The 23,336-nt window shown below is 45.6% G+C and overlaps 1 protein-coding gene across 1 annotated transcript in view; it reads right to left on the bottom strand.

Annotated features, from left to right (window-relative positions):
• LOC137348455 (zinc finger protein 721-like) overlaps positions 1–23,336 on the bottom strand; it is a 94,538-nt gene that overhangs the window by 57,690 nt on the left and 13,512 nt on the right. Inside the window, exons 4-12 of the mRNA XM_068013761.1 lie at positions 22,973–23,128; positions 17,896–17,983; positions 16,505–16,649; positions 16,045–16,124; positions 12,605–12,836; positions 11,314–11,508; positions 8,398–9,218; positions 6,859–6,950; positions 6,503–6,506 (exon numbers count right to left, since the gene is read on the bottom strand). Coding sequence (XP_067869862.1) covers positions 6,503–6,506; positions 6,859–6,950; positions 8,398–9,218; positions 11,314–11,508; positions 12,605–12,836; positions 16,045–16,124; positions 16,505–16,649; positions 17,896–17,983; positions 22,973–23,128 — 1,813 coding nt within the window. The remainder of the gene's footprint in view (positions 1–6,502; positions 6,507–6,858; positions 6,951–8,397; positions 9,219–11,313; positions 11,509–12,604; positions 12,837–16,044; positions 16,125–16,504; positions 16,650–17,895; positions 17,984–22,972; positions 23,129–23,336) is intronic.

The raw sequence follows: 23,336 nt of genomic DNA, 5'->3' as shown, positions 1-23,336 counted from the left end.
CTGCCCAGTCTGCAAGATTTCTGATGCCGTCTGTATTATGTTGCATTCTTCTTCAGTGTTAGCGGAACCTCCAGTTTGGTATGATCTTCAAATTTTGAGTTACTTACTCCTAAACCCAAATCATTAATTTCTGAATAACAATGGTCCCGTGTGAAACACTGCTTTCTATCTTTCTCTAATCTGAATAACTACCCTTTATCTTTACTCTCCGCTTCCTTTTGTTATTATTGTGCTCAACCAAGTCTTGACACACAATGTCTCTATGCAGGAGTCATACATACAAGAATTAGGAGCAGGAGTAGGCCATTCGGCCCCTTGAGCCTGCTCCGTCATTTGATAAGATCATGGTTGTTCTGATTGTGGCCTCAATACAGATTTTTTTAAATGCAATTACCCCACTTTTCCTCTGTGTAGAGACGTATCCTTTGCCAATCCTTTCGATCCTGACTCTCTCGACAAGTTGTGCAGCATAGTTCAAGGGCTTTACAGGCCTCCAGTCAGTCTTGCATATTGTCCTGGATGATTCATTATGGCAGGCTGTTCCTACAAAACACCACGGACGCCAACTTGTTTACCATCTCGGGCATATTGTCCCACTTCCTATCGCTATCTTGGGCCCATTGTTTCACAACATGTTGACAGATTTTTAGTCAAACAGGCACCAATCGCATATCCTGGATCTCAACAGTGCAGTCAGCCACACCGTACACTGAAAAGAATCAAACTCTAAAGCATTCCTGGGAAATGAACAACTGAACTATTTCATTATTTCCAGCCACAGTACAAAACCTGCAAGTCATCCACCAGCTAAAAAGATAGCAGGAGAAACACCGTAATCATGTGAGATTAAACCAAATCCTCCGGATATGTGTCCAGAATGAGGGGATGTTCCAGCAGTTGGTCTGAGGTTTGCAGGCGAGAGGGGGATTGCAGAAGCACCAGAGGGTGGCCCAAAGAACTGAGAGTTTAGGTTATTATTCCGGGAGAAATGGCACTGCAGGAATTCCCAGGAACTTACTGGGTGATTGACATGCCCTGCTGACCAATCGGGAGAGAGATGGTGAGCAGGCGGCCACAGCTCATTCGCTGTGGGAGGTCCTGATGTCATAAAAGGGTCAGTGCAGCTTGGTTCTTCTGAGTGACAGAGGCGAGGCCATGGGGTTGACAGCCCTGTGACCATCCTGACCCTTGACCTCCCTTTCCACGACCTCTCTCCAGTGCAGACCAGGACAGGTTGCACGTTCTGTGCTGTTTGCCGCAGACTGCAACTGGGGAGATTGCAGTTACCATCTGAGCCCTGGGTTCCTGCTGCTGATTACTGTCTAGTGACCCCTGCAGCAAAGGCAAGGGTCTGCAAAAGGGTGTTTCCATTAACTGTGATAGACCCAAGGTTGACTATGCTGCCAACAATCAGAGCACCGCCTCACCCACTGGCCATTGGTAGGGACATGAGAAGGCAACCAGTGATCGTGGAACTGTATCCCAGTACAATACGCGGGGTGAAACTTGAATGACAGTTTTAAAAAATTAATTAGAAAGGCAGGGAGAGTTCTCCCCGTATCCTCGGGCCAATAATTATCCCTCGATCAACATCACCAACACAGATTATCTGGTCATTATCACATTGCTGTTTGTGGGAGCTTGCTGTGTGCAAATTAACTGCTGCGTTTCCCACCTGAAATCTACATCCATAACTTTTGTTCCCTATAGACTTGACTATTCCAATGCGCCCCGGGCCAGCCTCCCATTTTCCACCATAAACGTGAGCTCAGCCAAAACATTGCCTTCCATGTCCTAACTCACATCAAGTCCCGTTTACCCATCACCCCTGTGTTCGCTGATCTACGTTGGCTCCCGGTCCAGCAATCCCTCAATTTTAAAATTATCATCCTTGATTTCCAATCCCTCTGGGGATTTAGCCCTTCTCATCTCTGTAACCTCATCCAGCCCTACTGCCCTCTGAGATCTCTGTGCTCCTCTTAATTCCGGCCTCTTGTGCATCCTTAATTTTAATTATTCCAACACTGGTGGTTGTCTCTTCAGCTGCCTAGGCCTTGAGCTCTGGAATCTCTCCCTAAACATCTCTGCCTCTCTCTCTCTCACTTAAGACGCTCCTTAAAACCGAACTCTTTGACAAAGGTTTTGGTCACATGTCCTAATTTCTCCTTGCATGGTGTCAAATTTTAATCAAAGCAAAATACTGCAGATGCTGGAAATCTGAAATAAAAACAAGAAATGCTGGAAATACATAGCAGGTCTGGCAGCATCTGTGCAGAGAGAAGCAGAGTTAACATTTCAAGTCAGAGACCCTTCCTTAAGCAAGTAAAGCGGGGGTGGAGCAAGAGATAACAGAGGTGAGGGTGTTGATAGGACTAGGTCACAGAGAATAACTGACCAGAAGGTCATGGAACAAAGGCGAACGGTATGTTAATGGTGTGCTGAAAGACAAAGCGTTAGTACAGAGAGGGTGTGAATGACTGTAAAGCACAAAGCACTCCAAGGACAAACATAAAAAAACACATTAAAAAAAACAAAAACAGTGGGTAAGCACAGTGGAAACAGACTAAACAAACTTCAAAACCTAAAATAAAATAACCAAATAAAAAAGAAAAAAAATCACTAAGCATAAAATTGGGGACCCGTCATGCTTTGAAATTATTGAACTCAATGTTCAGTCCAGCAGGCTGTAGCATGCCTTATCGGTAAATGAGATGCTGTTCCTTGAGCTTGCATTGATGCTCGTTGGAACACTGCAGCATTCCCAGAACAGAGATGTGAGCATGAGAGCAGGGGGAAGTGTTGAAATGGCAAGCAACCGGAAGCTCAGGGTCATGCTTTCGGACTGAGCGGAAGAGTTCCGCAAAGTGGTCACCCAGTCTGCGCTTGGTCTCCCCAATGTAGAGGAGACCACACTGTGAGCAGCGAATACAGTATACTGCATTGCAAGAAGTACAAGTAAATCGCTGCTTCACCCGAAAGGAGTGTTTGGGGCCTGGGATAGTGAGGAGAGAAAAGGTAAATGGGCAGGTATTACACCTCCTGCGATTGCAGGGGAAAGTGCCGTGGGAAGGGGACGAGGTGGTGGGGGTAATGGAGGAGTGGACGAGGGTGTCGCGGAGGAAACGATCCCTTCAGAATGCTGACAGGGGAAGGGAGGGGAAGATGCGTTTGGTAGTGGAATCACGCTGGAGGTGGAGCAGGATGATCCTTTGGATCTGGAGGCTGGTGGGGTGGAAAGTGAGGACAAGGGGAACCCTGTCATGGTTCTGGGAGGGAGGGGAAGGAGTGAGGGTAGAGATGTGGGAAATGGGCCAGACACGGTTGAGGGCCCTGTCAACCACAGTGGGGGGGGGGGGGGAGGGGGGGGTGGAATCCTTGGTTGAGGAAAAAGAAAGACATATCAGAAGCACTGTTGTGGAAGGTTGCATCATCAGAGCAGATGCGTCGGAGACGGAGAAACTGGGAGAATGGAATGGAGTCCTTACAGGAGGCAGAGTGTGAAGAAGTATAGTCGAGGTAGCTGTGGGAGTCGTTGGGCTTATAATGAATATTAGTAGACAGCCTATCCCCAGAGATGGAGACAGAGAAGTCAAGGAAGGGAAGGGAAGTGTCAGAGATGGACCATGTAAAGGTGAGAGAAGGGCGGAAATTAGAAGCAAAGTTAATAAAGTTTTCTAGTTCCGGACGGGAGCAGGAAATGGCACCGAAATAGTCATCAATGTACCGGAAAAAGAGTTGGGAGAGGGGGAACTGGGTAGGACTGGAACATGGAATGTTCGACATATCCCACAAAAAGACAGGCATAACTCAGACCCATGCGGGTAACCATAGCAACACTTTTTACTTGGAGGCAGTGAGTGGAGTTGAAGGAGAAGTTGTTCAATGCGAGAACAAGTTCAGCCAGGCGGAGGAGGGTGGTGGTGGATGGGAACTGGTTGGGCCTCTGTTCAAGGAAGAAGCGGAGAGCCCTCAAACTGTCCTGGTGGGGGATGGAGGTGTAGAGAGATTGGACATCCATAGTGAAGAGGTTAGGTGGTTAGGGCCAGGAAACTGGAAATTGTCAAAATGAGGTAGTGCGTCAGAAGAGTCACGGATGTAGGTGGGAAGAGACTGGACCGGGGAGAAAAGATAGAGTCAAGACAGGAAGAAATAAGTTCAGTGGAGCAGGAACAGGCTGAAACAATGGGTCTGCCGGGACAGTCCTGTTTGTGGGTTTTGGGAAGGAGGTAGAAGCGGGCTGTCGCGGGTTGTGGGACTATGAGGTTGGAAGCTGTAGAGGGAAGATCTCCAGAGGAGATGAGGTCAGTGACAGTCCTGTGGACAGTAACTTGATGTTCGGTGGTGGGGTCATGGTCCAGGGGGAGGTAGGAAGAAGTATCTGGGAATTGGCGCTGAGCCTCTGCAAGGTAGAGGTCAGTACGCCATACAACAACAGCACCAACCTTGTCTGCAGGTTTGATGACAATGTCGGGGTTAGATCTGAGAGAACGGAGTGCGGCAAGTTCAGAGGGGGGACAGGTTAGAGTGAGTGAGGGGGGCAGAGAAACTGAGACGGCCAATGTCTCGCCGACAGTTTTCAATGAAAAGGTCAAGAGCGGGTTAGAGGCCAGAGGGACGGGTCCAGGTAGAGGGGGAATGCTGGAGGTGGGTGAATGGGTCCGGTGGTCAGGGTCAAATTTTGTTTGGTAACGCTCCTGTGAAGCACCTTTTAATATTTCACAATGTTAAAGGCACCATATCAATTCAACTTGTTTATTTTTATTGATGGATTCATGGGATGTGGGTGTCACTGGCCAGGCCAGCATTTATTGCCCTTGAGAAGTTGCTGATGAGCTGCCTTCTTGAACAGCTGCAGTCCAAGTGGTGCAGGGACACCCACAGTGCTGTTAGAGAGGGAGTTTCAGGATTTTGATCCAGCTACAGTGAAGGAACGGTGATATAGTTCCAAGTCAGGATGGTGTGTGAACTGGAGGGGAACTTGCAGGTGGTGGTGTTCCCATGCATCTGCTGCCCTTCTCTTGTTAGGTAGTAGAGGTCACGGGTTTGGGAGTGGGACAAACTGATTTGCTCTTGCAGACAGCCAGTATGGACACGATGGGCCAAGTGGCCTCCTTCTAAGCCGTAAATTTGCTATGATTCTCCGATGTGCCTAAAGGCCTCCTTCTGTGTTGTAGCCATTCTATGGTTCTATTCTACAGGAGCTGTTGACTGTGAGGATGTAGTCTAATGGTTTTGGACACTAAATAATCAAAGATATCTTGTGTCTTCTGAGACTTCATTCGTGCTGCTGCAAAGATACAGACACAGTTACCCTGGTCTGGGGAACAGAGAAGACAGTCACTTCGGAGCTCCTGATCTTCCTGGTCATGTGCCAGGAAACAAGAGCTGGACAACCGACCATATTTATCCCCATCCCAGTGTCTCGGGCTCCCTTATCAGATTAAGCTGTGTGGGGAGATTACATAAACTAGGCTTGTATAACCCAGAATATAGAAGGTTAAGGGGTGATCTGATTGAGGTATTTTAAGATTTGGGAAGGAATTGATGGGGCTGATAGAGAAACCTTTTCTCTCTGGGGAGAGTCGAGGACAAGAAGACATAACCTTAAAATCAGGGCCAGGCTATTCAGGACAGAAGTTAGGAAACAACTCTTCACAAAGGGTGGTACTAGTGTGGAACCCTGTCCCAGAAAAAGCAGTAGATGTGAGCTCAATTTGTCATTTTAATTCTTGAGATTGTTAAATTTTTGTTAGCCAAGGATATTAAGGGATGTGGAGTCAAGGCAGGTATCTGGAGTCCGGATACAGATCAAGCCACAATCTTATTCAGTAGTGGAATAGACTCGAGGGGCTGAATGGCCTCTTCCTGGTCCTATATTTGCGGCATGCAGTCAGAACCCTGCTGTCTGTTGCTTTTCTTTATCTTGTTTTGAACTATCCTGAAGTCCATTCCCTTTTGCTTCTTCACAGTCCTTCTGTTATTCATCAGCAAGTTATTTCAGCACTACTCACATGCTTCACCTGCCCATATACACACACGCACGCACTTACACAGACAGAAAACACATAGACATGCAGACAGACACAGACACACACACGCAGGCACAGACATGCGCGCGCGCACACACACACACACGTGCACACAGACACTGCAAGCCCATCTTTGCATGAGCAACAACTCGCTGCCTACATTTCAGTATTTAACCATTCACTTATCTGTCAGCAGTGTCCTTATTAATAAAAGCAAAATACTTCGGATGCTGGAAATCTGAAACAAAAACAAGAAATGCTGGATTCACTCAGCAGGTCTGGCAGCATCTGTGGAAAGAGAAGCAGAGTTAACGTTTCGGGTCAGTGACCCTTCATCGGAAGAAGGGTCACTGACCCGAAACGTTAACTCTGCTTCTCTTTCCACAGATGCTGCCAGACCTGCTGAGTGAATCCAGCATTTCTTGTTTTTGGTCCTTATTAATAATCTCGGAGCCATAATAAGCACAACATACCTTCCTATTTAACAAGTTAAAAAATAGTAGTTAATTTGGACAAATCTCTATTTTGTAATCGGGCAAATTATCCCTTTTGTACAGTGAACTTTCCAGAGATTTATTCGCCCACTGTTTTATCACCAAGACCGCCTATTTCCAGTTGTTATATTGCCCGACTCCGCCCCTGCCTCAGCTCACCTGCTGCTGAAACCCTCAACCGTGCCTTTGTTACCTCCAGACTCTGACTATTCCCAACGTTCCTGGCCAACCTCCCACCCTCTGCAAACATCAGCTCATCCAAAACTCTGCGGCCTGTATCTTCACTTACATCAAGTCCTGTTCACTCATCGTCCCTTTTGCACTCGCTGACCTACCTTTGATCCCAGTCCAACGACGCCACAATCTCAGACTTGTTTCTACATTTCTGCATGGCCTCACCCCTCCCTCGAAGGAGGAAAGTAAGAGTCTAAATGAGGAAGAGGAGCAGAGAGATCGAGGGGTATAGTTTTAATGTAGCAACACAGGTCAACAAGACCACAAAACACAATCAAAGTGGGTGGGGGGGGGGGGGGGGGGGGTGGGGGGGAGGTGGGGGTGAAGGATGTGAGGCTGGCCAGGAGAGCACTGGAACAGTCCGGTCTAGAGGTAACAAAAGCCTCTCGTCATGCATATGGTCCTAGATGATTTATTATGGCCTGACAAGAGGTCCAGAAATAAGGAGGTTCCTCACAAAACACCAAATGCCAACTCGTTTATCATCTCAGGCACATTGTTCCCACTTCCTATATCTTGAACCCATTGCATTGTCATAATTTTAGTCAAACAGGCATGGATCACACATCCTGTACCTCAGCAGGAAGCAAGCAGCACAGTCAGCTAAACTGTGAACTGATATATCAAACTCCGAAACATCTTGGGAATGAACAATTTAACCATTTCATTATTTCCAATTACAGTAACAAATCCACAAGTCAAAACAAAGCCAAAAACCTTAATCATATGGGATTAAACCAAATCTTAATCTTACCTGTGTCAGCATACACAACTAGGATATTTTACAGTGTAGTGGGACCTTTACTCTGTATCTAACCCCATGCTCCACCTGTCCTGGGAGTGTTTGATGGGAACAGTGTAGAGGGAGCTTTACTCTGTATCTAACCCAGTGCTGTACCTGTCCTGGGAGTGTTTGATGGGAACAGTGTAGAGGGAGCTTTACTCTGTATCTAACCCAGTGCTGTACCTGTCCTGGGAGTGTTTGTCGAGACAGTGTAGAGGGAGCTTCACTCTGTATTGTATTCCCTTGATACTGCGCTGGGAATGTCAGCCTAGATTTTGTGCTCAAGTCTCTGGAGCGGGATTTGAATCCACAACCTTCTGGCTCAGAGGCAAGAGTACTACCTACTGAACTATGGTTGACACTGTATCAATTATTGACCCAAGATTTTCTACAGGAGATGAGAATTGGTCAGGAAATTACTTATATAGGAGCAGCTAGAGGGTGTGGATACCTTCAGAGTCCAGCTTCTGTTACAAGAGTACTTTTTTTTTGTAAAATACGTTTTGAAATTGAATTATGGACATTGATTCATCTGGAATATTGAACAGATGCTGAACCTTGTGTATTTTTTTTGAAAGAAGTCACCAGCAGGTTCCTGGATTTGGTTTGTAAACAAGTCTTACTGGAAGGCACCTGTTTGTGGATAGTCATCCAGCAGGGGTTGCTTTTGACTTGGCGAGATGTTTACAAAGAAGTGACAGGTTAAGATTTATAGAGGTCAGGAGGCTTGACTTCTGGAATGTTTTTAGTTTCAGTTTGAACTGTTACACAAGACAGTTGGTTTTTGCCTGCCAGAAGAAGACCCAATTCTTTCTCTCTTGAAAAGAAACCCCGCATTCAGTTGCCAGAATTTTACCTCTTTCATCAGCTCCACGTTCTGGGAGGTGGAAGCAGGTGCAGACGTCGCTCCCAATCCGCGCCTAGCTCTATTGCGCGCTATCCATCCAATTAGCAGCTCGGCGGCTTTTCTGTCAGAAAAGCGGGCAGGAGGGTGAGCGTTGGCGGGGGCAGGGCTAGAGCTGGAGGAGGGTGCTGAAAGCCATTTAAAAGGGCTTTCAATAACCTCAGTGGCTCTGAGAGGCTTTCCCGCAGGAAACATCTCGTTTGGGAGAACCAGCATATTGCAAAAAGGAACACAGCAGCCTGAGGGTGAAAGGAGTGGAGCAAGAATTAAAGGGCCCACCCATCCAATAGTTTCTAATACAGCAGAAACCCACCAGAACCCGCTTGCGGTAATGGAAGGGAGATGCAGCCGCACGGCATCCAGGTTCTCCAACGACTCCGTGCATGTCTTCCTCCAGGCGGCTGAGGGAAGGCGGGAGGTCCTCTTTCCAATATAGGGAAGGAGGAGGCCTCCCCAAGTCAGCAAGAAGGCATGGCTGGAGGTAGCAGAGGAGGTCAGCAGCCACAGGGTAGTGACAAGGACATGGCTCCAGTGCCGCAAGCGGATTAATGACCTTCTGTGCTCTGCCAGGGTAAGGGGCATTCCACAGTCATCGCAGCTTTCAACTGATATGGGAGGGTCAACGGGTGCTGATGCTACAAAGTCGAAGACGTCCATCTTCATTGATTGGCTGCAGCCCAGCCTTGGGCCGTATACTGGGCACATCCGAGACGCACAATGGTCCAGAGGTGTGCCATCCGTGCACTTCAATGGCATTGGTGACAGACGCAGCACTGAGCACAAGGGGTGAGTGGGTGCTCTTTCAAGTCAAGTGTCTTAACTAATTGCCTTGTGTCTCCAAAGGAGAAGAGGGCACAGAATGCCCGAGAAAGGGCATGGAACGGTGGCGGAGTGGTCAACCTCACCATTTTAACCAGATTGGAGGAGGATGCGATGATGCTTGCAGGAGAGGATAGAGGACGTTCAGCAGAAACTGGCGCACCTGGCCAGGAAGGTGAGTTCCCAGAGTATGGTCGAGGGGTGGTGGGCGGGGTGGGGAGGTATGGTGAGTGGGTGGTTATTGTTTCAAGCAATGAAGGGTGCTCGCAAAGTTAAAATCACACACGTGGCCACACTGCAGTCTATGACATGTCCTTCAGTCAAGAATGCTGATTATTCTGATTTCCCCTGCAGGTGAAACTCAGCAGCGGCCAGGCAGCGCCTCCGGGACACATCCGTCCACCTCTGAGGAGGAGGAGGGGATTTCAGCGGGTGCAGCGTCACATCCTCTCCCAGCCCAGCCAGCTCAGCAACAGTCACCTTGGTTGGGATGTGTGCCTCCTCGGATTCATGGCCACGAACTGGTGCCAGCATCACACAAGTGTCAGACCAGCTGCCAGAGGCAGTATCGGCCGATGCCTCTGACACTCAGAGGACTGTGGGAGGCCAGGCCAGTGCAGAGCCCCATGCTGACGATGAGCTTCTGCTGACATCTATTCGGTGGGAGATGCTGCAGGTGCAGCATGCGGTGCATGGAGATCTGGCGGAGATACTAGAGAGTTTGTGTGCTATGGCTCGGACTTTGGAGGTCTCCATCCAAACCATGAGTAACGCACAGCCCCTGTCCTCTGCCCATCAGGCTTCCTCCACTAACAGATTGGCAGCTATGTTGGAGGGCCCGATCCTGGTAGCCATGCAGAACCTCACAGAGAGAGTGAGCTCCGTGGATCAGTGCCTTAGAGATCTGTCTATGATCAGGCGACATCTGGAAGCTGCTCATCCCTCTGAGGTCAGCAGACAGGACCCAATTGAGCCTCAAGAGGGCACGGGGCAGCAGCAGAATTCCTATGGGGGCTCCTCTCAGGGCGCTCCTGATGCATTCCGCAACTCCTTGTCCCCTCTGCCAGTGACATCAGCACTGCAAAATTCTAGAGTGTCAGAGGGTGGTCCTGAGACTGCTGAGGGTCCCGAGACTGCTCATGGTCCCCTCAACATGCCGCGGCATGAATGGCCTCAGGCAGGCAGAGGACGCCCACCAAAGCCACGAACCAGCAGAAGCAACCCTAAACTTAAAAGTAGTGTACAGAAATATCACAGAATAATGAAAAAAAAATACCTCCAACTCCTTCACAGAGACACTGCTTATTTTATTTATTTTTTTTATTTAGAAATTATTTTTTTTTAAATTCATTCACGGGATGTCGGCGTCGCTGGCCAGCACTGAAACAGGCCCTTCGGCCCACCGAGTCTGTGCCGACCAACAACTACCTATTTATACTAACCCTACAGTAATCCCATATTCCCTACCACCTACCTTCACTAGGGGCAATTTATTATGGCCAATTTACCTATCACCTGCAAGTCTTTGGCAGTGGGAGGAAACCGGAGCACCCGGAGAAAACCCACGCGGTCACAGGGAGAACTTGCACACTCCGCACAGGCAGTACCCGGAATCGAACCCGGGTCCCTGGAGCTGTGAGGCTGCGGTGCTAACCACTGTGCCACTGTGAGGCTGTGGTGCTAACCACTGTGCCACTGTGAGGCTGCGGTGCTAACCACTGTGCCGCTGTGAGGCTGCGGTGCTAACCACTGCGCCGCTGTGAGGCTGCGGTGCTAACCACTGTGAGGCTGTGGTGCTAACCACTGCGCCACTGTGAGGCTGCGGTGCTAACCACTGCGCCGCTGTGAGGCTGCGGTGCTAACCACTGTGCCGCTGTGAGGCTGCGGTGCTAACCACTGTGCCGCTGTGAGGCTGCGGTGCTAACCACTGTGCCGCTGTGAGGCTGCGGTGCTAACCACTGTGCCGCTGTGAGGCTGCGGTGCTAACCACTGTGCCGCTGTGAGGCTGCGGTGCTAACCACTGTGCTGCTGTGAGGCTGCGGTGCTAACCACTGCGCCACTGTGCCACTTGCCACTCTTTTAAAGCTGCTGGGTTCCCAACACCCCCTTCAACTTGTTTGGCAGACGTAAAATTTGACAGACGACGTAAAATGACTGTCAACTGGATTTTACACATACTTAATTGGCCCTTAATTGATTCAAATCGGACGGCAAAAGGTGCCTCAATCTCACCCGCTGTCCGACCTACGTAAAATAGGGTTTGGGCACCCAATCCAATGTCATCGCCCACCTCGGAGGATGGACATTTTTTGAAGGTAAACTTCCAGCCCATGTGTCAGTTTCCTATTTCCAACTGGATTTGAAGAAACCCTGTATATCAAATATGTGGGAACTGAAAACCCTTGTTGCTGCATTTCTGCTCTAAGACCGTTCTGAAGCTTCTGTGGCTGTATTTCTTGGGAAGCCTACTCAAACTGATCCTCAATATCGCCTGGAAAGACCTATTCTAGGAAAATCCCAGTGACAGCCGTCCCTACGCATTTGGGATGCCAAACCAAAACCAGTTACAAGTATTATGCCTAAGTGGTTTTTTTTGTTAAGAAACAACAATCCTTTTTATTTTTCTGGTTAACTGGTGTCTGTATGTTTGGGTGTGTGAGGGGTTAAGATACATAAGGGGCTTTGATATTTCGATTTGTGTGTCTATGTTTTACTTCATTATTGCTTAAGACTTTTATATAATTAAGTTTTGTTGTATATTAAATAAACCTGGTTAGTGTGTTTTATTCTGGGGAAAATAGAGTATATGATTAACTGTTTCGGTAAGTGTAGAAGTTTTAAATATATGTTGTGACCCATGGAGAAGTGGGACTGGAATAAACAGTGCAGTCCTCCCACCTCGATCATAACACTTCTTTGTAGCCTATATTTACAGGAGCTGGGACACAGAATAGAGTTGCATTAAATTAAGTGTTCACACCAAAACAAGGCCCCAACAATTTCTGACACAATTCATCACAAAAGGCTGTGGAATATTCTAGCTGTATTACCTAATACTGATTAATCCAGCTTCAACACTAAGTAACAGCTCCTCCCCCCTCCCCCCAGTGTCTCCCTTAATCAACACATCACCTTTCCTTTCTTGTTCCTGGAATTATATAGCACATTCAGTCCATGGTGTCTGTGAAAGAGCTATCCAGTTGATCCCATTCCCCTGCTCTTTCCTCGTAGGTCTGCAAATCTTTCCCCTTCAAGGAAGTAATTAATTGCCTCTTGAAAGTCACCATTGAATCTGCTTTCAGGCAGTGCATTCCAATACAAAACAACTCATGTAAATTACTTTTCCTGGCCCGGCCTCTGTTTTTTTTGCCAATTACTTTAATTCTGTGCCCACTGCTTGCCGTCCCTTGTTCCAGTGGAAACAGTTTCTCTTTATGTACTTCGTCAAAACCTTTCAACATTTTGAACACGTCCATCAAATCTCCCTTAACCTTCTCTGCTCTCAGACGCTTTCGAAGAATAATTAACCTGTCCCAGCCCCCGCACTCAAACGCGCGTTTTTCCCTTTGCTCCTGCATTATTTAAAAAAAATCAAGGTACATGACAGCAAATTCACGTTGGATTCTTGCAATTTTTAGTTAATGTAATGGCGGCTGCGATTTCCCAGCATGCTTCTCACTAACAGACTACCCCCTATCCCCGCTGGAACAGCACAGCACGCAAGCGCAAAAATAGCAGCGAGTAGACCCGAGCATGCGCGCTGCTGGGAGACAGAGGCGCGAGCAGACCAGGGGTAGGAATTTGGCCTCAGTGCCTGAATAAGAGGCCAGGGACCAGCCCCGAATAATTTGAAAAAAAAAACTCATCCCCGGTTCTCCCGCACTCACCGCCGGTTTCCAAAGCACGAAAACTGGGCAACAGTCGCCATTTCTCTTCGGCTCGGCCGAGAAGCAACAGGAACGGCGCATGCGCACCCAGGATGCACCTCGACACCCCAACCCCTCGGGTGTATGCGCAGTTGCGGCCCTGTCAATGGATAGAGCGGTTTTATAATCGCAGGGGATTGTGGGGAAGGGCAGTCACCATTGCTACAGCTTCGGGGGAAATTTCCACCAACATGCTTTAGGAATGCGCAAATCCTGGAATGATGTAGCACAGGAGAAGATTATTTGGCTGTCAGTTAGTGTCATTTCCACCATAGCCCTGCAATCTTTCCCTTTTGAACTTTATTATGAATTTGCTTCCATCGCCCACCACTCCACCCCGGTTCAGACAGTGTTTTCCAGATCACAGTAACTTGATGCGCAAAAAAAACTTCATGTTGCCACTGGTTCTTCTGCCCATTTCCTTGGATTCCAATTCGTAAAGGTATTGCACAATCGTTCCACGACCCAGTGGCCCAGGTGAGCTACAAGAGAAGTTCATCTTGACTTTTTTTTATCTATTAGTTGATGGGATGTGGGCGTCGCTGGCTAGGCCAGCATTTATTTCCCATCCCTAATCGCCTTGAGAAGGTGGTGATGAGCTGCTTTCTTGAACAGCTGCAGTCTATGTGGGGGAGATACACCCACAGTGCTGTTAGGAAGGGAGTTCCAGGATTTTGATACAGCGACAGTGAAAGAACGGCGAGGCGATATAGTCAGGGTGGTGTATGGCTTAGAGAGGAACTTGCATGCAGTGGTGTTCCCATGCATCTACTGCACTTATCCTTCTCAGTGGTAGAGGTCACGGGTTTGGAAGGTGCTGTCTAAGGAGCCTTGGTGCGTTACTGCAATGCATTTTGTAGATGGTACACACTTCTGCCACTGTGCGTCATGGTGGAGGGCTGCTTTGTCTTGGATGGTGTCGAGCTTCTTGAGTGTTGTTGGAGCTGCACCCATCCAGGCAAGTGGAGAGTATTCCATCACACTCCTGACTTGTGCCTTGTAGATGGTGAAAAGGCTTTGAGGGGTCAGAAGGTGAGTTACTCACCACAGGATTCCTTGCCTCTGACCTGCTCTTGTAGCCACGGTATTTATATGGCAACTTCAGTTCAGTTTCTGGTCAATGGTAACCCCCCAGGATGTTGATAGTGCGAGATTCAGTGATGGTAATGCCATTGAATATCAAGGGAGATGGTTAGATTCTCTCTTTGTTGGAGATCTTCATTGCCTGACACTTGTGTGGTGCAAATGTGGACTTAAAATAACCCAGAAGTTGTTTTAACAGCTGACTTTATAGAGATAATGAATGGCACAGTACCGAAACTCTTCTGAAACTATGACTTGGGCTGAAATCTTTGTAGCTGTTGTCACATATTCGAGTGTTCAATACCAGATCACTCGCTGCTCACATCATGGGATCTCAAGTCTCTTATCATCTGGAGTGTGCCCTTGTCTGCTCAGTATCTAGGCAAACAATAGCATGACCAATGGATAATATCAGTGCAGCATTTACTAATAACAAAATCTTCTTTTTATATTGTACCTTGAACATAAAGCCCAAGATGCTTCCAGGAGCGCTTTCAAACAAAATTTAACACCGAACCACCTAAGGAGATATTAGGGCTGCTGGCAAAAGCCTGGTCAAAGAGGTAGGTTTTAAGGACCGTCTTAAAGGAGGAAAGAAAGGAAAAGAGTGGAGAGTTTAAGGAAGGAATTTCAGAGCTTCGGATCTAGGCAGCAGAAGGCACAGCTGCCAATGGTGGAGGGATGAAAATCAGGGATGCTCAGAAGGCCAGAGTTAGAGGAGCACCTTTTTTATTTAATGATGTGGGGGTCCCCAAGAAATCACCCCTTCCTGTTTTTTTTAATTTTTCTTTAAATAGCAATTTGTTTATTCAATGTTCTGTGTTTAATATGTAATTTGTTGTCAATATATCTGTTAGCTTTTTCTCTTAAAAGTCAATTCACATCCAAACACCCCTGTTGTGTATTCAGAGAAGCCAATGTTGGAAAACTTTTATTTATGCTCCCAACAGAGAGGGCAGCAGAGAGGCAGTATATAAAAGATATTACAATATACCACACTCCCTCCATACTTAAAAAACAACTTATACAGTAAGTGTAAAATGCTGCGTGTACATAATTTCCTAGAATACAATAATACTCTGAAATTTAACAGGTTGAGTTGCACACTTGTTACAGTAATCACAACTAAAGCATATATAACCAATATTTCCAGAGTAATTTACATGTTAAAAATTGTTTTCCTTAACATCAGTATGTCTTTAACAAAAATATCATTATTGACAAAAAGTAATGAAAGGAACAACTTATTTCTTCTTCCTTCCTACATACTTTCAATGAACCTATGTGGCGTCTTCCTTTTTCTGTCTGGGTATCTTCTCCCATTTTCATGAGCTTGACTCAGCTCTCCCAACATCTCAGACTGTCGACCCTGAACTTTGACTTTGACTACCAACTCCACTCAATGGTTGGGACTGTGAAATTGATTGATTAGACTTCATCAAAGACCCTGCCTCCCTTGGCTCAACCGGTGGATTCTGTGATACTGCAAGCTTTCAATTTCTTTGTGACTTGCACTTTCATTCTGACTTTATCTTGGGACGGTAGGAACCGGAACTATGGGAGGTTTCTCATGCTCTCCCTTTGTCAGATTTCCTCTTTCAAGCAAATGATTTACATGACACTGATGGAATCTTTCTCCAACCTTCACTAGATTTGTGAATACACATAGTGTAACAACTCCACATACATACTTCTCCTCATCACCTTGTGAGCTCTAAGTTTCATGCCTTGAGTATCATGACTCATCTTCACTCTCTTGCTTTTCTCTTACCTTGCTATTAATGTCTGGCTTAAGCAAACTAAACCTTGTCCTAGGAGCATGTTTAAACACTAACTTGTAAGGTGAGCAACCTGTTGCAGACTGGGATTATTTTGTAAGAAAACAAAATAATTGTCTAACCTGTTTCAAAGAGAAACATGAAAATGATTGCCTAGCTTGTCACCTAGCAAATAGTTCGGCAAAGACCTCTTCACAATTTGTACACTTCTTTCTGAAGCACCATTTGATGCTGGGTGATAATGTAGTATGTTTGACTCCATTCTTGCTTAGAAGTATTTCAAACTCTTCTGACTTAAACAGTGGACCATTATCTGACAACAACACTTCTGGAAAGCCATGAATTGCAAACCAATTTCTCAAAACCTCAATAGTTTTGACACAGTGGTATTGGGCATAAATTCGACATTTATCTACTTGCCACAGCTATCGACCAAAACAAGATACTCTTTACCTTCCATTGCAAAAAGATCGACATGTACTCGTTCCCACGGTTTTCTTGTGTTTGACCATGGAATAAGAGGAACTTTGGTCGGATCATTTCTCATTCTGAGACACACTTCACAACTTTTCAGCAACTCTTCAATATCTACATCTACCTTTGGATACAAAAAAATAGCTTCTGACTACTGCTTTCATACGGACTATCCCTGTGTGCTCTCGATGAAGTTCCCCTACCAATCTCTCTCTAAACCTTGGTGGAATAATGACTCTTAAACACCATAGGAGACAGCCTCGATCTACACAGTTCATTTCTATGTGTAAAATACTCCTGCAATTTCATCATCACACTCTTTAGACCAGCCATTCATGACATAATTGAGTACAGATCCTTGTGAGTTTCTTCAGAAATGTCACTGGCAGGCACTGGCGTGTCATTTATGGATGTAATTTGTAACTCATGCTAAAAAAGAATCAGTCTTCATTTCCTCAATGTCAGACACATTCTATTGATCCATACTGTAAATAACCCAGTCCAGTTTAAACGTATTTTGTTAAGCCAATTTCTTTCCATCAGGGAGATTTTGTTCCCTCCTACTAATACCAATGGCAAATAATAGATGCATCATTGTATTCCACCTTAACACTCACTTCACCCAAGACTGGAATACTGTTATTGGAATAACTAGTCAGTTTCATACCAGCTTTTACTAACAGAATATGACTTAGGGACTTCTTGAACTCTCCTTTCGGGATAATCAGACACAGCTGTGGCAGTATCAACGATGAACGTAAGTTGTGAATCTCCAATTTTCATTTTCACTGTGGGTGCTGAAATTTTATCTTCAGTCCTTTATCACTCAACTTCCATGTTTGTTTTGCTCTCTGATTGAGTCCAACTTTGATTTTCCTGTTCGATAACATCAAGTTCTGTTTCCATATCTACCATGTGCACATTCGAAGACTTCCAGGAGCCTGATCTAGCTTTAGGTCTACCATCACTTCATTGCTGCCACCTGCAGCTTTACCGTGATTTGCAGCATTACTGTTTCCTCTATTCCGGTATGCCATCTGGATATGACCAACTTTCCCACGGGCCTAGCACTTTGACTGGAAATGGGAGCATTTGGATGTTTGGTGGCTGCCCTGGCAACAACAGTATCTGAATTTCTGACTCCGAGTCTGTGAACTTGGCTGCCTGGTTTCTGCTGAAATCCGGTGAACCTCCTATGCTGGCTCAGGAAAGGAACTTCCTTGCAATCTGCAGCTATCTCTACCTGTCAGTTCCATGGCTGTGGCCGAATCGCAGGCCTCCTTCCACGTTACCTTATTGCCTTTATACAAAAGCTTGGCCTGGATTTCACTGTTCTTCAGACCTCCAACGAACATGTCTTAAAGGTTTACTTCTAAGTTGGCACCATAACCAGAGTATTGGCAAAGTTTCTTTAATTCAAGAATATAATCTGCAAGAGACTCATTTAGCAACTGCTTCCTCGCAGTGCAATTTCATTCTTAGTTGTGCCATGAGTACAGAATTTCATTAATTTCAGAATAGTCCAAAGTATTGGGGTCTTATGAGCAACACTAGTTAAAACACCACCTCAAATTCATCCAGCTCCATCATGATGAGGAAAACATTCACCTTATTCCCATCTAAGATTTGATTTGCTTGCAGTCAAATATGAAACCTTAATTCATAATTACACTAGTCCTCTTTGTTAGGGTTTAATTCCCCCATTGTCCCAAAATATGTCTTCAGTGCCATATTTTTAAAATTATGTTCTCTCTGTGTTGTAGTGAACACGAATTGCAGACTCACGAAGCAATCTTTCAAATCGCTCAAACTTCCTCAAAATTGACTTTGGGAGTTTCATAATGTGTGTCAGAATGTTCTTCAGACTATAATCTCTCGAATGAAATGCAAAAACAAATCAATCCCATCCTTTCATTGTCATGTTTCTATTGTGTATTCATAGTAAAACTACATGAGGTCTTAACTGGGAGCAGCCATGTTGGAAAACCTTTATTTTTACACTTCCCAGCAGAGACAGGGTGTGCAAAAGATATTACAATAGACCACAACCCCGTAGAGACAATGGACGAGTCTGCCCAGGAGAAGGACAAACTGTGCCTGAAGTAGCAACTTTGTCACTTCTTTATGCTACTCCAACCTACAAATGGTGTCTCTCCTGTTTTTCTTTTGTCTCAGGTAAGATTATACATCTCTGTTCGTAAATTGTTGTTACTCTGCCCATCGTTTTTATGATAGCAAGAGGATTTTTAGAGACACTGAAATCAGACAGTGGATAATGTTTTTGAGTTACATATAAGAAATTGTGCAAGGGATCAGCATAGATTCTAGGCAATGGAAGAGTGTAGAAGTAAGTGCTGTGTAACAAGCATTTGTTTCTAGCTAGATGGACATCATATAGTTTTGCCCGCCCCTAGGGATCGCCGTGCAAATTAGTATTTTAGCAGAATATTGTTTTTTATTTGTAGGAAAGTCTATTTGTTGTATAGTATAACCAAGTAATGAAAGATACAAGTTTGGCTACATTTAAAATGATGTGAATAGTTTATAACTTATGATTCACATTGACTTTACTTAGAAAAGCTGGTATTACTCCATGCATTGAATCAAGTTACGATTTTATTATTTTCAATGACTAGGATAGCCACAACACATGTAGTAAGGGTATAATTCAATACTGGGATAGTTGTTCTATGCTTTGTTTATTATAGTTTAAATCCTTACGATCTGTTGGATATGGTCTTTAAGTTGAATAAGTCATGAATATGATTATTCTGGTATCAACAGAAGTTTATAATCATTAGATTAAGTGAAGCTAGGCTCGTAATTGGAGCTTGGATTATTTGACTTGTTCGAGAGATATGTAAAATCATAACACTGAAATGAGTCTGTATTACTATATCTGATTAGTTGCTTTAATGTTCTTGCATGAGCGATTGCATTATTGCACATTAAATCAAGGATCACCTATTTATACTACTCCAACCTACACACAGTGTCTCCCCTATTTTTCTTTTGTCACAGACAAATACGACACATCACCTCCCACCTCCTCCCTCCCCTGTCAGGTGGGTGCAACAATGGGATGTGGGTGTTGCTGGCTAGGCCAGCATTTTTTGACCATTCCTAATTGCTCGAGAAGGTGGTGGTGAGCCACCTCCTTGAACCACTGCAGTCCGTTTGGGGTAGGTACACCTAGCTGCTATTAGGAAGGGAGTTTCAGGTTTTTGACCCAGCGATCTTGGAGGATTGTAGGGCTAAGAATAGAATGGCAGTCAACATAAAAGGAAACTCAAAAATCTTCAACTGGCATGTAAATCGTAAGCAGTATTAAGAGATAGAGTGGGGCCTATTATGGTAAAAGAGGGTAATATATGCTTAGGGCAAGGCTAGAATACTTAATGAGTACTTTGTATCGTTACTTACTAAGGAAGAGGAATCTGACAAAATATTGGTAGAAGCAGAGAGAGTAGAGGCAATGGATAGGGTAAAAATTGAGAGGGAGGAAGTACTGGAAAGGCTGGCTATGTTTAGGGTAGATAAATCACCTGGTCCGGATGGCTTACATTCCAGGTTGCTAAAGGAAGTGGGGGTGGAGATAGCAGAAGGACTTGCCATAATCTTCCAATCTTCCCTAGATATGGAGGAGGTGCCAGGGAAATAGAGAGTGGCAAATGTGACACCCTTATTCAAGAAAGGGTGTAACGACAATCCTAGCAGCTACAGGCTAGTTAGTTTAACATTAGTGGTGGGTAAGGTTTTAGACACAGTAATCAGGAGAAAGATCAACAGGCAGTTGGAGAGCTTTGAGTTAATTAAGCATGAACTTGTAAAAGGCAGATCATGCTAGAATAATCTAACTGATTTTTTTGATGAAGTAACAGAGAAGGTTGATGTAGGAAATGTGGTGGATGTTGTCTATATGGATTTTAAGAAAGTGTTTGATAAAGGATGGTTAATAAAATTGAGGTTCATGCTTCAGGAGCATCAGTGTCCAATTGGATAAAAATTGGCTTCAGGACAGAAAACAGCGAGCTGTGATAAATGGTTATTTTTCAGACTGGAGGATGGCAGACAGTGGTGTTCCCCAAAGGTCAGTGCTGGGGCCACTGCTTTTTTTGCTATATATCCAAGACTTGGATCTTGGAATACAGAGTAGAATTTTAAAATTTGCCGATGATACCAAACATGGAGGAATGGCAAACAGTGAGGATGATCTGAACTGCCTACAACAGGGCATAGACAGGCTAGCAGAATAGGCAGATGGAATTTAATACAGATAATGTTTTTTAAATACTTTCACAGGATGTGAGCGTCGCTGGCTAGGCCAGGATTTATTGCCCATCCCTAATTGCCATTGAGAAGGTTGTGTTGAGCCACCTTCTTGAACCATTGCAGTCCATGTGGTGTAGGTACACCCACAGTGCTATTAGGGAGTTGCAGGATTTTGACCCAGCGATAGTGAAGGAACAGTGATATAGTTCCAAGTCAGGATAGTGTGTGGCTTTAAGAGGAACAAGCAGATGATGGTGTTCCCATGCATCTGCTCCCCTTGTCCTTCTGGGTGGTAGAAGTCGCAGGTGTGGAAGGTGCTTTCGAAGGAGGTGAGGTGATGCATTTTGCCAGAAGGGATAGTGTGAAGCAATATAGATTTAATAGCACAGTTCTAAAGAGTGTGCAGGAACAGAGGGACCTGGGGGTGCATGTGCATCAATCTTTGAAAGTGGCAGGACATATTGAGAAAATGGTAAGCAAATTATATGGGATCTTGGCCTTCATAAATAGAGGCATAGTGTACAGAAGCAGGGATAGTCTCCAACAAGAGTATTGCATCCAGTTCTGGTCACCACACTTTAGGAGAATGTGAGGGTTCTTGAGAGGGTGTAGAGGAGATTTACCAGAATGGTTCCAGGGATGGGGGATTTTAGTTACAAGGTTAAGGTAAGAAAAGCTGGGGTTGTTCTCCCTGGAGCAAAGGAGATTGAAGGGAGATTCGATAGAAGTGTACAAGATTATGACAGGTTTAAGTAAATTAGACAAGGAAAAACTATTCCCCTTAACTGATGGTACAAGGAGTCACAGTGTAAGGGTTTTGAGCAAGAGACACAGAGGGAATGTGGAGAAGAACCTTTTTTACACAGCGAGAAGTAGTGACCTGGAATTGGCTGCCCAGGAGGGTGGTGGAAGCGGAGACAATCAATGATTTCAAAAGGAAATTGGATGAGCACTTGAAGGAAATAAACTGGCAGGGCTACAGGGATTGAGCAGGGGAGTGGGACTGATTGGATTGCTCCGTGGAGTGCCAGCATGGACTCAACAGGTCAAATAACCTCCTTCATTGCTGTAAATGACTCTATTACAGAGATAGGGAGGGGAGAGACCATGAAGTGATTTGAAAACAAGAATGATAATTTTAAAATCAAGTTGTTGCTTAAGCAGGAGCCAAGTTGGATCGGTGAGCACAGGGGTGATGGGTGATCGGGACTTGATGTGAGTTAGGACCTGTGCAGCAGAATTATGGATGACCTCAAGTTTACGGAGGGTAGAATGCGGGAGGCCAGTCAGGAGTATGTTAGAATGGTCAAGTCTTGATGTAACAATGGCGTGGATGAGGGTTTCAGCAGCTAAGCTGAGGCAGGGACAGAGTCATGCAATGTTACTGAGGAGGAAATAAGCAGTGTTAGTGATGGTGCAGATAGGTGGTGGGATGCTCATCACCGGGAAGTATCTAGCAAGTTCTCCCATTCACCCCAGTTTTTCCATCTCTTCTGATGATGCTGCCTTCCTTACCAGTGCTTCTGACATGTCTTTCTGTGGTTGACAGGGCCATGTCCAATCCATTTCCCGCACCTCTGGTCTCACCCCTTCACCTTCCTCCCGGAACATGACAGGGTTCCCCTCATCTTCACTTTCCACCCCACCAGCCTCCATATTCAACGGATCATCCTCCATTTCCACCAACTCCAGCATGTGATGCCATCACCAAATGGATCTTCCCCTCCCTCCCCTTTCAGCATTCCGAAGGATCCGTTCCCTCCGTGACACCCTGGTCCACTCCTCTATTAGTCCCAACATCCTGTCCCCTTCCCACCGCACCTAACCCTGCAAGTGTAGAGGATGCAACACCTGCCCTTTTACCTCCTCTCTCCTCACTATCCAAACACTCCTCTCCCAGGTGAAACAGCGATTTACTTGTACTTCTTTCAATTTACTATACTGTATTCACTGCTCACAATGTGGTCTCCTCTACATTGGAAAGACCAAACGCAGATTGGGTGACTGCTATGCGGAACACCTCCGCTCACTCTGCAAGCATGACCCCGAGCTTCCAGTGGCCTGTCATTTTAATTCTCCACCTTGCTCTCACACTGACATCTCTATCCTGGGCCTATTGAAGTGTTCCAATGCAAGCTCAAAGAACAGCACCTCCTTCCGATTAGGCAAATTTACCTGCCTCTAAACTCAACACGGAGTTCAACCATTTCAGACTGAAATCTCTGCCCCCAATTTGATTCCTTTTCTTTGCATATTTCAACCTTCTCCTTTTTTTCGCCCGTTTTTGCTTTCATACGACAGCTGTTCATTATTCCGTCATCGAAACTTCCTCTGGATAGATCATTTGTTTCTTTACCTGTCACTTTACCACTCCCTTTGGCCTGAAGTGCCAACTCATTTGTCACCGACTGTCTCCTGTCTTCCGCCCCATCACAGACCTTCCCTTTTGTTCTTTTTCCACCCTCCCCCATTTGACCTACTTAAAACCTATGACACTTCTAACTTTTCCCCATTCTGATGAAAGGTCATCGACCTGAAA

The sequence above is a fragment of the Heterodontus francisci genome, chromosome 34 (assembly GCF_036365525.1).
Source record: "Heterodontus francisci isolate sHetFra1 chromosome 34, sHetFra1.hap1, whole genome shotgun sequence".
NCBI classification, from domain to species: domain Eukaryota; kingdom Metazoa; phylum Chordata; class Chondrichthyes; order Heterodontiformes; family Heterodontidae; genus Heterodontus; species Heterodontus francisci.
This window is presented reverse-complemented; position numbering and strand designations above follow the sequence as displayed.